The following is a 14782-nucleotide window of genomic DNA, read 5'->3' as shown; positions in this document are numbered from 1 at the left end:
ATTATTTTATTATTTATTAATTGCAAAGAAAAATGTTTTTTTTACAGAACATCTGAAAACATAAAAAAGTATAAAAGACTGTTTACCTAGAGATAATCATTAGTAACACTTAGTATGTTTTTTATGATTTTTTTTGAAGGTGCACATGTACATGTACATACACTCACATAAAAATGCAGTACTTATGTAATATAAATATTTGTGTACTGTTGCTTTACCTTAAAATATATCATGATCACTTTTCTATGTCACTAAATTTCCCTCAAAAATATGACTTTATATGGCTGTACACTATCCCACTGAATGAATATACTGTGGTCCATTAAGCTGAAACTCTGTTAGATATTTGTAATGTTGCCCATTTTCTTGTAGGCATCTTTGATGAGTACATGAAGTCACATAACTTTTGGGTAAAACCACCGGGTCACAGGGCATCAATATTTGTAAGAGTTTTGACACATTATGAAAAAGAACTATCAGAAAGTTTATCCAATTTAAATGTCTACCAGTGATATATGACAGAGCATGTTTCAATGCACCCTTGCAATGCTAGGGACTTTTATTTAAAATTTTTTATTTACCTAATAATAAATATATCTCACCGTTATTTTTTTCTACATTCCTTGACTACTGGTGATACTGACTTCATCATATATTTGTTACCTTATCTTTTATATTTTCTGTCCACTGTCTACTTTTTTGTTGGTATGTTTATAATTTTTCTAATAATTTGTAAGAACTGATACATATTAAAGAGAGTGACAATTTTTCTGTCACATATTCTTACCATGCTTTATTATGCTGTGTCACTCAAGTATGTTTTAACCACTTTCTAAAGTACAAAGTACTTAGCCAACTAACTGTTAAATATAAATTTAAAATATAGACTTTCTTACTCTTAATCTCAGAGTTAAAGAGTTCAAGCCCCACACTGGGTGTGGAGCCTATTTAAAACAAATAAATACTTAAATTTTCTTTTGTGTTTCATAAATCATCAATTAAAATAAGACAAACAGAATCCAAAGTGGCCGGAAAATAATAACTATGTTAAAGAGTACTGTCATTATTGGATCTGCTGTGAAACACAGATGTTTCTATGTGATTTGTGAAAAGGCTGACCTTATCTTTACTCAACTTCAGTAAGTGATCATACAACTGGGGTATTTCAAGAAACCAGCTCCACAAGCTATTTTTTCCTTAAGCTTTACAATGTTACTTTTGTAACTCAAATTCTCATAAATATCTATTACTTTAAAAATATAGATTTTCTTTCAAAAGTAATTGCTGCCCCTCAAAAAAGTAATTGCCAGTAACTCCTTACTGAATTAATCTCATTTATTCATAGTACAAGGAACATTGATAATAAAATAGTAAATACCTAGGGATGAAGTAAGGAATACAAAAGAGAAAAGTAGGTGATTCAACAAAAGTGAATCATAATTTTTCAAGGTTATCCCTAGTCTTAGTATATACACAAACTAAATTAAAATTTCACATCATCTAAAAAAATGATGTATTAATAAGCTTTCAAAAAAAGCAAAGGCTCAACCATTTTACAATCAGAAGTATGCTCTAACCTAAATTCCTGACATTAGGACATTTAGTTGTAATTGCAGCTTTCTTGTAACATTTAAAGTATTTTACACAAATGACAATGGAAGATTTTTTTTTTTCCTGGGAAATCAAGCAGGTATAACTTACCACATCACGAAAGACGACGGCACGAAGGCGATTAATATCAACATCCTGAAGAAGTCTATCAGGATCTTTAATAGGAGAAAGGTTACCTGGAACACTTTCTAATGGAGTCTTAAAAAAGAAAGAGAATTGTTAAAAAGAAAATAGCATAATACAGAAACATACACAGAAGTATAACTTCTAGTATCTTTAGGCGTTACATAAGCCATGGTCTTTACCTCCCTATCACTGAGTAACATTTATTGACAATAGTACTCTATTATAAGACACCGCTTCTGTTCTCCTCTCTGCTTCTCACAGTGTCACTTACTTATAAAACTCTTGCTCTTCATCACCACAGGTACCACAAGAGACTTAGAAAAGTAGTAAGACTGAAAAGATACTTATCTTGGACTTCAGAATGTTTGAGCTCAAACTCTGCTGTGTGACCTTGGGCTTTTTACTAATACTAACATTCTCTGAGCCTCATTTTCCCAATCTCTACTTATAATATCTCTTTGAGTCACTGGGCTCAATTATTATCCATCATGCTTTTATAACATATGAGATTACTATGCGACATTGTATGAGATTTTATATGTATGTTTTATGATCTACAAAAAGCTAAAACTGTAAACAAAAAAATTAGTCATAGCCTTAATATTAAAGCTGAAAGACATTAAAGATCACAACCACTGGGCAGTCTGGGTGGCTCAGCGGTTTAGCGCCGCCTTCAGCCCAGGGCCTGATCCTAGAGACCTGGGATCAAATCCCACATCGGGCTTCCTGGATGGAGCCTGCTTCTCCCTCTAACTGTGTCTCTGCCTTCTCTCTCTCTTCTGCCAAATAAATAAATAAATAAATAAATAAATAAATAAATAAATAAATAAATAAATAAATAAAATCTTTAAAAAAGATCACAACCACCAAAAGTCCTTTTAATAGCTTTAGATATAAAAACTGACAAATTTTAAGTAATGTATGACATAGCAAATTAGTGAGAGCCAAGTTTCCTGAAATTCAGTCCAGTACTTTACCACTCATACAATACGTTAAGAATTGTGTGGATTAAATCAGATCATATACATAGAGTACCAAATACAATTCCTGCAAATAGAATAATTTGTTGTTATCCAACTAATTAAAAATAAATAGACTTCTTCGAAATCCTCTATATATTTCAATTATGACTTTTCACTTCTAAATTAAGATGTCTGATTCCTTTGCAGCACAGAATAGTGAAAAGAACATACTTAGTATTTGTTTTCCATTATAAATCCACAACTTACCAGCTATATGACCTTAGGTGAGATACTTAACTTCTCTGGACCTCTGCTATATAATCTAAATAATAAGCTGATACTACTTATCACAGGATGCTTAAAGAAAATAACACATTGTTTGCAGCTGAAATGAAAAACATATAGATGAAGAAATTTATAAATATTTTCTTATATATATAATTTTATATTTTATAAAGTGTTTATAAATCCATAATCGAATTTGATCCTTATAAAGACCTTTTTTAATGAGTAAAGCTTATATTATTGTTTCTTTTTACAAAGTACAGAAAGTGAGGCCCAGTGAAGATGTATTACCCAGGCAAGTCTACAGAAATTAATATTATATCAAAATTATCTAAGGTTTACTTACTAAAGTCACATAAAAAATTCATAAACACATGGAAAAAAACAAAGACCCTCACTAACCAGGTCCACTGATTCTCTTCCTTGATATGTGTTTTCTTATCACTTTTTCCCTAATATTTCTATATCCATTGCTTATTAACCATTTTTCATTGCCAAGGTTCTTGCTAGAGAGACAGTGACTAGCTCAATTAAATTACTACAAAACTCCTTCCCATTGGACTTTTCATTCTATGTTCTACAATCAGAGTAATATTTGGCTTGACAGTCTTGAGAAGCTTCCTATTTTCTAGTGAATTAAGTACAGACACCTTTAAGATCAAATTTCTCAAAAACACTTATTTATTCATTTTATGAGTGTATAAACTGAGTGGCTACCTGTTAAAGGAAGGGAATTAGTATATATTGAAAGTTCAGTGTCAGAAACTAACTAAAAACTTTAATACGTTACTGCTTGTCATTTAGTTCATATAAACACCTTGTAAATTAAGATTTGTATTCATTTTAAAAGACTGGAAAACTGAGGCACAGGAGACTAAGGAGTTTGTCTTGGATTACAAAACTAGTTACGGGGTAGAGCCAGAATACAAACGCTGACCTGTTTGAATCTAAAGTTAGTGCTCTTTTGACAAAGTACTGCCAGTGTTATATATTCATACTCTGCAATTGCAAAGATGTACAAGATATGGACATGTCCTCAAGTAACTTACGGTCTACTATGCTTACACAAATAACATGAGGCATTCTTTTTTTTTTAAATTTTTATTTATTTATGATAGTCACACACAGAGAGAGAGAGAGAGAGAGAGAAAGAGAGAGAGAGGCAGAGACACAGGCAGAAGGAGAAGCAGGCTCCATGCACTGGGAGCCCGACGTGGGATTTGATCCTGGGTCTCCAGGATCGCGCCCTGGGCCAAAGGCAGGTGCCAAACCGCTGTGCCACCCAGGGATCCCAACATGAGGCATTCTTGTTGTGTTCATAATTAATTTTCTAAGCAATGAACAACACTTTGAAGACTTGTTAGCAATAAAATATGATCTAATGATTTTAGAAATATTTTCGACACAAGTTAAAAAGAGGCTGCAATACAAATATATTAAATATGTGGTTGTTCTGCTTAAAAGTTGCAGAAGTTTGATACCATGGAACTATTAAAATGAATTAAACTTCTATTTCATGTCTTCACTTATTGAGCAGAAAAAAAGTTTGTCAATAGCAAACATCTACCTTCAAGTGTGGTGGGTGATAAGAGACATAACAGGGTTTTATGAAAATATAAAATAGAGGAAACTACCCTAGACTGGGATGGCAGTTCGGGTATCTGAAAACATCTTTCCCAGAGAGGAGCACTTAAGCTAACGCCAAGAGTTGAATGGATTTTAAGTGGATGAAAAGTAAGGTTGGATGCTTCATGTAAAGGGAACCTATGATAACGTCTGAAGGCAGGAAAAGAAAAAAAAGATTTTCTGATAAACAAAATAAAGTCTATCATGTGACTAAAAAGGGAAAAGCAAGAGGATAAGGGGATGCAAGCTGCAGCTGGAGAAGCAAGGGTTAGTCATGTAGGATCTTAGAGGTCATGTTAATAAAAGTTTGGAGGTGATGCATAGGGCAGTTAAACATATGAAAAAGAGCTAATTTAGAATGAGGATTATTGGTATATTCCCATAATACACTATTCATTCATTTCCTGGGCAATCAATATATATATATATTTCATATTATGTTGATACCTGTCACCAAAAACAACCATTTAAAAAGGGCATTATTCATATATTGAGCTCCGTGAAAATATGTTAACTAGGAAAAAATAGCAATAACAAAGAACTTAAAGGAGCTATGTGTACTGATATCCTTATAAAAATTCTATGATGTAGATATTAGAATCTTCGCTTAATAGCAAGTCTCAGAGAAGTTAAATAATCTTAGTAACACAATAATGAAGAAGAAAAGCCAGCATCAAAGCCTACAGCCATATGATTTCCAGATCGTTGCTCTTTCATTACGCAATACCATGTCACTTTTTTCCCATACTCAAAACCAAAAATTTAAGGTACATTATATTTAACACAGAAAATGTTTAATTACCTTTGAAGCTGCTGTGGCGGTCACACTTTGGGGAGCTTCCTGAGGTTTACTGCTGCCATGGGAAGATTTGCTCCCCCTGTCTCTCTGCCTCTGCCGACATTCTAAACAGTTTCTCACAGCAACACAACAAACTATTTAAAAAACAAAAGCAAAAAATTAATTAATTAATTAATTAATAAAAATAAAAATTAAAAAAATAAAAAATAAAAACCAAAAGCAGATTATTAATATAAATTCTTGATTCTGACATGTTGAAAAAGTGGTTTTTTCTTTCTTTCCCCTTTCTCCATTCATTATTCCTAAAATCAATTAGATCAAATATTTTTAAATATTATGAAATACAGTAATGAAAAGTACATATAAAATATATGCGTAGTTAAAAAATAAAAACAACATACCCATATACCACCAACCTACTGCAGGAAGATAATTATTACTGAAATTCCCAATATATCCCTTCCTTATTCTATCCCCTCCATTGTTTATAATTCTGAATTTCACAGATCAATAAAATTTTTTGAACTTAATATTCATATTTGATAAAGTTTTTTATTGACAAGTCCTCTTCAGTAATAGGACTACCTGGTGACTATACTGAACATAGCTCCCCATTTCAGGAAGTAACAGAGCACCTCAGTGCAGGGAGTCTCACAACCCAATATCCATCTTTCTGTGTGGTGGGAAAGTCTACAGCCTTGTCAATAAGCATTTAATATGCACAAGCTTTTCACTTATTATTTTAAGAAGTCATGCAGTAATAAACAGTACAGGTTCTAGAATCTGATCGCCTGAATTTTACTCCTGGCTGTGTGATCTTGGGCCAGCTGCTTAAACTATGTGTGCCTCAGCTTCCCCATAAGTAAAATGAATATAAACATAGTTAACTCCCTTCGAGGACTGCTCTAAGGATTAATTAATACATTTATAAGGTGCTTAGAACAGTAGACAACACATATTGATACATAAATTGCTTCATTATTATTCACTCCTAAAACTTCTGGAGATGACAAAAAAACAAATCGGCTAGGAAATACTAGGATAAAAATGCAATTAACAGTACAGCTTTGAAATATATTCAGAAATAAAAGCTCAGAATAACCAAATAAATGCTGGTTTGGTTTGGTTTTAAAGATTTTATTTATGGGACGCCTCGGTGGCTCAGTGGTTGACTGTTGGCTCAGGGCATGATCCCGGAGTTCTGGGATCTTTAAGATTTTATTTATTCATAAGAGACAAAGAGAGAGAGAGAGAGAGAGAGAGAGAGAGAGAGTGTCAGAGACATAGGCAGAGGGAGAAGCAGGCTCCCTGCAGGGAGCCCGACGAGGAACTCAATCCCAGGACCCTGGATCACGATGTGAGCCGATGCTCAACCACTGAGCCACTCAGGAGTCCAATAAAATGCTCGTTTTAAGATACTGAGGTATTTATTTATTTATTTATTTATTTATTTATTTAATAAATTAATTTTTTATTGGTGTTCAATTTACCAACACACAGAATAACACCCAGTGCTCATCCCGTCAAGTGTCCCCCTCAGTGCCCGCCACCCATTCACCCCCGCCCCCCCGCCCTCCTCCCCTTCCACCACCCCCAGTTCATTTCCCAGAGTTAGGAGTCTTTATGTTCTGTCTCCCTTTCTGATATTTCCCACACATCTCTTCTCCCTTCCCTTATATTCCCTTTCACTATTATTTATATTCCCCAAATGAATGAGAACATACAGTGTTTGTCCTTCGATACTGAGGTATTTAAAAAATTTCTCTGTCTCACAAAGTTCACTCTGTCAGCTATTGTTAAATGTCACTGGATATGTCCATAGTGCCCACAGTAAATTATACTACACCTATCAGTAGTCAGAAACAGCTCATTGTGGTCAATCTTTCCATTAGAATGATGATGGAATGATTCCACCTAACTTGCCCATCTTTAAAAAATACAAAGAAAAAAAGTAGGTTTCATTCCATCATTCTTAAACCAAGTTATTATTCCTACCTTGGATCAAAACAATTTATCCCCTGAAACTATACACCTGTAGATTTTTATATAATTTTTAAAATTATGGTTAAAAAGAGTACACATTAGGAACTTCCTTCCTATTTGTAATGCCTTACTTTCCTGTGTCCTACTCATACTCAGGCAAGTATAAAAACAATTGTTTTCTGGGCCCTTATAAAGTCTAAGCAGTATAAATAAATTTCCCCTTTAAAAAAGGTAAGATGTGTAAGGATAGATGTAAAGAGATGGACTAAATTTACCAAAGCGTTTTTAGTGCTAACTTTTCTTTGCCACACTGAAGAGTAAATAAACATATAAGTATGTTTATTAGTGTTAACTGCTTACTCTGAGAAACAGTGACATTGGAATAGTCAGTTTTATCCTTTGGCATTCTGTGCATAAAAAAAAGGCATATTCTGGCCTTCCGACATATTTGTGGGTCAGGACAACTATATTCTATATTAGTTTACCAAAAAAGGAATCCTAAATGGATTGACATTAAGATCATGTCAATGAAAAATGTTATAGTGCTATTGATTTTAAAACAATTCAAAACATATTTGACTTCATTTCAAATTTATAACCCATTAAAGATGATCAGCTTCTTGAAATCTTAAGGTGAAGATACCATAATTTTTTAATTTAGTAGTTCTCAAGAATTACAAGGTTATCTCTATACAACATAATTATTAACTTGTATCATCAATACATACTACAGAGCATCAAAAGACTGATCTGTAGGTTATTATTTAACATGTACCATCATTCTTAACAGACTTACCTAGCCTTAGGCATTGTCTCATTAAACCTCCAGAAGACATGTTTTTTTCAGCTTCAATCTCACTAAAATTTAGAGAGCTGGCAAATACAAGTACATCAACCATAGCCATCAATCGGCTGAGGAAAGTTACTGCTGTCTCAGCTGACATGCCTTGTGTCACTTCAATATTTTCCAATTCCGTCTTTAAGAAAATAGAAGATTTAAGCCTTATTTAAAATGTGGAAATATAATACATATACATACATACTACAGGTAAATAGTAGTTCAGCATACTTAGTATATTTTCTAAACAAAATAAATCATAAATTAGAAACTAACTCTACATATCAAAGAGCTGGTTGTCAAATTTAATTAGTTTACCTATGAATTATCCTTGAAAAAGGAAAAAATCCATTTTAAAATGAAGGTTAAAAATAAATGTCATAACTTGTAAAAACATATTTCGAACTTAAGATCATTTCACAAAGATACTTAGGAATAATTACACATCTATTTTATGCTACTTTTGTCTTATTTTATTAACAAAGATATAAAATTGTTACTTTCCTAAAATCTTCACTCTTCTTTACTAAGAGAGATGCTTTACTTTTTCTTTAGTATAAATGCATGATGAGTAATAGTAAAGATACATGGCACTTCCAATTGGCATCAAAATGAGACGACTATCAGATGAGAACACACAATAATTTCTTACCCATTTCAGAATAAACTAAGCTACGAGGAATCTCATATATACAATAAAAATCTAGGGTAAAAAAAAAAAATCTAGGGTAAAAATAATCAAGAAGACCATTAATTCCTCTGCAGACATTAACTTGTGACCTATAAGACACTAGCAATGAGAAGTGTGATCCTGGAGACCCAGGATCGAGTCCCACGTCGGGCTCCTGCATGGACCCTGCTTCTCCCTCTGCCTGTGTCTCCGCTCTCTGTCTCTCTCTGTCTCTCTCTCTGTCTATAATGAATAAAAAAAAAATACTACTGCTTACATTTTCTGAAACTGGGCACACTAGCCATATTGATTAACCTTACTTCTTCACCAAATGAGAAATTCAACTACAAGGTAAGCATATATTACAGGTATCTACTACTCCTAATTAGTGTTCCATTTTGATATTGTTGATGTACATCATTTAACCTAAATATATTCCTGCTCACATTAAAACGGAAATGTCAGCAGGAAGCACTAATTGAAAAAAAAAAAACCCACCTCTTAAACACTTTTTGAGCACAAGATGGGTAATAAAAATGATAGGTGACTACTGCAAGTACCATATAACTAAACTCGATTCTAAATGGAGTACAAAATGTAACAACTTTTCTTCCTTCCATTTAACAGCAAAATTGTGTTAAAACCATTCTAAAATGAGCTTGAAAACAGAACTTTGTTTTCGATTGCTGATTTACATTATGCCAACTTAGTATCTGTGGCCTAAAGAAATAATTAATTCATCTCTTGGATTTCTTAAATGCAAGTTCCTAGCACTTCACTGATATATAACATTACTTCATAGCATGAATTAAAAATGTGATCACAGCACAATAGTATATTAAGAAGAAAAAATTTTTACATAAGACCTGTTTTAAATCTCAGTGTAAGCATCTCATAATGGAATGGAAAATCTGGCCATTGCTTAGATCTATCAAATATTCTAAATTAATTTTCAAAAATATTAGAATTTTAAAATATCTGTAGATGCATTCTCAAAGAAATTCACCATTATGAATTATTCAAATTATAAGATGTATTTATTAGTTGTCATTTTATTAGTTAATGGTCTTATTTTCATGCCTTTTATGGTCTACCAGGCCTAATCTCCAAAATATGCTTTCATTTTTAAATGGCTAAATTACATACAGAAATTATAAACAGAATTATTAATCATCCATGTAACTTGCCAAACTGTTATTTTTGACTAAACAAAATAAAACTTTGAAATAATGAAGCATTCTTAACACAAAGAACCAAAAAGAGAGCTCTTAATTAATTCCATATAAAAGTAATTTATAATTTTGATGAAATGTTATATAAACATTGTAACATAAGTTTAACAATAAAGATCACTCACATATGATTATTATTAAATCTTAAAATAACATATATCCCATCCAATTTCCTTTCATTCGAACCAATTAACATTTGATTGAACATATGACTGAAATATGTTTTCATTTTATAATAGTTTAGCCTAAAGGTTATTGTGAATAATATGATTTCATCAATGCATTGAGAAAAAAATCCTTTTAATGAGTATTTTAAATATACCAAAGATATGTGTAACGTTAAAGATGGTATGGGAACTCAAAACATGACCAAGTCAAAAATTTCATAAAAAGTAAAAATAAAGCTTAAAACTGAAGACCTGAAAATTACTGAGGTAATACTAACCTTAGAACCCTGGACATGCATTAGACAAAACAGACAACAGATCAAAAAGTACAAGAAAAGGAAATTATTAAAATTAAATGAAAATACAATGTAAAATTGAAAGATAAAATAATATATTTTAAAATTATATTTTATTGTTTTATTATAAGTTCTTAGAAAAAATATTCCTTTTATAAATTACATATGATTAACATTAAATATTTAAACTAATGTTTATTTTTTTCATTAGAGTAACTCTGCCCCAATAATATATATTATACATAGTTCATATACTAGAAATTATGCATATTCTATTTTATAAAATAAATATATTTTCCTGGAAGATGCCTAAGGAAGCATTTTAATAAATAAGCTAATATGATGTCTCTGTAAAAGTCTTAACTCAGTATTGGTTTAGGCAGAGATGACTTAAGGAAATACACTATTTATACCAACCTTCTAGAATTTTTATTAAGGAATGTTATAACTCGTTTTCTAAAATACATGGAGCCCTTCCTATAGATCAATATCCCCAGGTGTCAAAGAATGAAATTCTGTAGTGATTATAACTTAAGAATCACTTTCCCTTTTGCTAGAAAAAAACTTATTGTACACTAATGAGGCCTGCATGTCAACTAAGTTAATTACATAGATAAATTACATAAATATTACACTAAATTTCAGAGTTTTAACTAAGAATTATATTCAATATATTCAAAATTTTGGCTAGAACTAAGTTTCACAATAAAAGTCATCAACTGTTCCTATTCTCTGATTTTTTACCACAAATACATGTGAGCATAAATTTCAAAAAAACACCATTTTCATGGTACACTGTATAGGAAAACACATAAAAGACTCCTGAGAATACTAGATAATGATCAGTATTATGAGATAAACAAAAGAAAAATTAGTAATTTTTCCAAATATATTAGCTAAACATTCTGATAATGGCAAGGAAATATAAACTAAATTTAAGGCCTTATCATTTTTTGACAGATAATATTGCTCTTCTTTCATGACTATGAAACTATGAGGAAAGCCAGAAATATTAGTCACTATAATTTTCCTTGACAGAGAAAATGAAACTATACATGACACAGAATTAAATTCTAAACATTCAGTGTTCTGGATGGTTGACCAAAATGATCAACTTAAAATCACAAAGTGATTACGCAACTTGTAGTTGATCTATGTTGCTTCTCTTCATTTTTTCTACAAGTTCTTTTCATTCATGACCAACTTGTACAATGTATAGAGAATGAAAGAGAAGGTTCAACTGACTAGTCACAGAAACACTAACTCTAAAAATCCAACATCAACAATAAAAATAATGCCTCTTTCCCAAACCAAAAACTGGTCAAACTACATACTAAGAAGTTTAAAATTTTCCCTGGGCCCTGAAGTTAAAACTGCTGGTCTAGGGGATCCCTGGGTGGCGCAGCGGTTTGGCGCCTGCCTTTGGCTCAGGGCGTGATCCTGGAGACCCGGGATCGAATCCCACGTCAGGCTCCCTATATGGAGCCTGCTTCTCCCTCTGCCTGTGTCTCTGCCTCTTTCTCTCTCTCTCTCTGTGTGTGACTATCATGAATAAATAAATAAAATCTTTAAAAAAAAAAAACTGCTGGTCTAATTTTTAGACTTGAAACTATCTTTATAATTTATATTCTATGCTCATAGGACTTTAAATAATCAGGGCAAAACTAAAATCCCCAAAAGTCCTGCTTCTTTAATTAAGTTCAAGGTGTTTACTAATATTGTATACGTATACTTTTTTTCCTTAAAGTTTCCACTGAACTATCACTTACAAGTAAGATTAATCTAAACGTTCAACTTTTCTTATTTAGTGGTAATTAGTACATTCATGTAAGATCCCAAGGCAGCAATTGCACTGTTGGGGATTTACCCCAAAGATTCAGATGCAATGAAACGTCGGGACACCTGCACCCCGATGTTTCTATCAGCAATGGCCACAATAGCCAAACTGTGGAAGGAGCCTCGGTGTCCATCGAAAGATGAATGGATCAAGAAGATGTGGTTTATGTATACAATGGAATATTACTCAGCAATTAGAAACGACAAATACCCACCATTTGCTTCAACGTGGATGGAACTGGAGGGTATTATGCTGAGTGAAGTAAGTCAATCGGAGAAGGACAAACAGTGTATGTTCTCATTCATTTGGGGAATATGAATAATAGTGAAAGGGATTATAAAGGAAGGGAAAAGAAATGTTGGGAAATATCAGGAAGGGAGACAGAACATAAAGACTCCTAACTCGGGGAAACGAACTAGGGGTGGTGGAAGGGGAGGAGGGCGGGTGTTGGAGGGGAATGGGTGACGGGCACTGAGGTGGACACTTGACGGGATGAGCACTGGGTGTTGTTCTGTATGTTGGTAAATTGAACACCAATAAAAGTTAATTAAAAAAAAAAAAAAAAAAAGATCCCAAGGCAGAAAACAGACCACCAATCCCAATGGGATAGCAGACAAAAAGACCTGTAAGTCTTTTGCCACCAAAAAATCTCCCATTATAAATAAATTTGTCTCAAATACCTTATTTTAGAATTCTGAATATGACAGGATTATTTTATAAATAGGAAAATTACCCTATCATAATACAGTTCTGAAAAAAAAAACTGTTTCAAAAGGAACTAAATGAAGGAAACATTAATAGCCTTTTCCATCTAATGAACTTTTACAGACATTATTTATCCTAATTTTCAGAAACTCCTCGTTAGATTAGCATAATTAACACCTTTTCATAAATGAAGAAAATGAGGGCAAGATCCTAACAAGTAAGTGATAGAACCCAGATTAAAACACAGATTTATCTTAAGCCAAAATCCATATACTTTATATTGAATCCTAATTTCAAAAAGATTGTGTCTGAATCTCACTGACGGTGGGAAACAAGTTTGTTTTTAATGAAAAGGAGTAAGTTTCCATACTTATCTGAAATTCACATTTAAACTGACAAATAGGAAAGACATATTCCTGAGTTGAACCTACTGTCATGATATTTTTCAATGGAGAACTACAAAGAAAACCAAGCATTACCCTGGTCTTTGGAAAGGATACCTTTCCTTAAATGAACTGTTTTAGCCTATGTGGGAAAAAATTTGTGCATTTAACTGGGGGTCCATTTCTGTGTTTTCATTGTTGTTCCATTGAACTATGTCTCTCTAAGATACAAAACAGTCTTGATTACTGTGTTTAATATATAACGATTCTTTTGAAATTGTTTTAACTATCCCATGTGAATTTTAAAAAAATAGTGTTTATAACTACAAAAAAGTTTTGATGGGATTTTATGAGGAACTGTGATACATCTAAATATCAATTTGGGGACAAGTGTTACCTTTACTACGTTGAGACTCCAACCCATAAACATGGTAAGTCTCCATTTATTTAGACCATCTTTGATTGCTTCTACCAGTCTTTTGTAGTTTTCAGAATAAAAACATCATATACTTATTGTTATATTTACAACTAAGTATTTCAAATCAAGTGATTACATATGGCATTGTATTTTTAATTTCTGTGTCCACAGGTTCATTGCTAGTAAAAATAAACATTCTTAATGTTGTTTTTCACCTTGGTAAAATTAAAATAAAAAAAGAACACTTAGCATTCTACTTACCCTCTCAAAATTAAATACAATTTCAACATTAGACATGTCAAATGTTAAAAAAAATTAGTATGGCTGAATATGAAAAGTTATATATCTTCTAAGAGAACATAATGACCACAAAGTTCAATGAAATTGTTCTAAAAATTAAACTCTAATCAATATTCAGTAAGTCAATTCAAGTTGTCTAATAGGAAATAATGAGTTTATCTTTAGCTCTAATCACTGAATTTTCAATGGTCAGTAATAAATAATAGTTTTCACATTAAAACATTACACTCTGACATTTGTATTCTTTGTGAGGATTATGCTATTAATCAGTGGTCAGTAAACTATGACCCATAAGTCAATCTGCCCCACTGCCTATTTTTATAAATAAAGTTTAATTGAGTCAAACCCACACATTTCTTTATGTAACTGTCTATGGCTGCTTTTGCACAATAAGAGCAGAGTTGAGTAGTTGAGACAGATACCATATAACCCAAAAAACTGAAAATATTCATCATCTGACCCATACAGAAAAAGTTTGCCAGTCACAGCCATTCATCATTATTCACATGTATTGGTTAAATGCCCTTATGCATCTAATGAATAA

General features: G+C 32.2%; 1 protein-coding gene across 9 annotated transcripts in view; it reads right to left on the bottom strand.

Annotated features, from left to right (window-relative positions):
* The window catches only part of NBEA (neurobeachin), a 664605-nt gene that overhangs the window by 455364 nt on the left and 194459 nt on the right, over window positions 1-14782 (bottom strand). For all 9 annotated transcript variants that reach the window (XM_041767622.1, XM_041767623.1, XM_041767626.1 and 6 more), the window contains 3 exons: window positions 8189-8369; window positions 5413-5543; window positions 1702-1809 (listed from right to left, as the gene is read on the bottom strand). In XM_041767622.1, coding sequence (XP_041623556.1) covers window positions 1702-1809; window positions 5413-5543; window positions 8189-8369 — 420 coding nt within the window. The remainder of the gene's footprint in view (window positions 1-1701; window positions 1810-5412; window positions 5544-8188; window positions 8370-14782) is intronic.

Source organism: Vulpes lagopus, chromosome 8 (assembly GCF_018345385.1).
Source record: "Vulpes lagopus strain Blue_001 chromosome 8, ASM1834538v1, whole genome shotgun sequence".
Taxonomy (NCBI): domain Eukaryota; kingdom Metazoa; phylum Chordata; class Mammalia; order Carnivora; family Canidae; genus Vulpes; species Vulpes lagopus.
The sequence above is the reverse complement of the archived record's forward strand: the minus strand, read 5'-3'. Positions and strand labels throughout refer to the sequence as shown.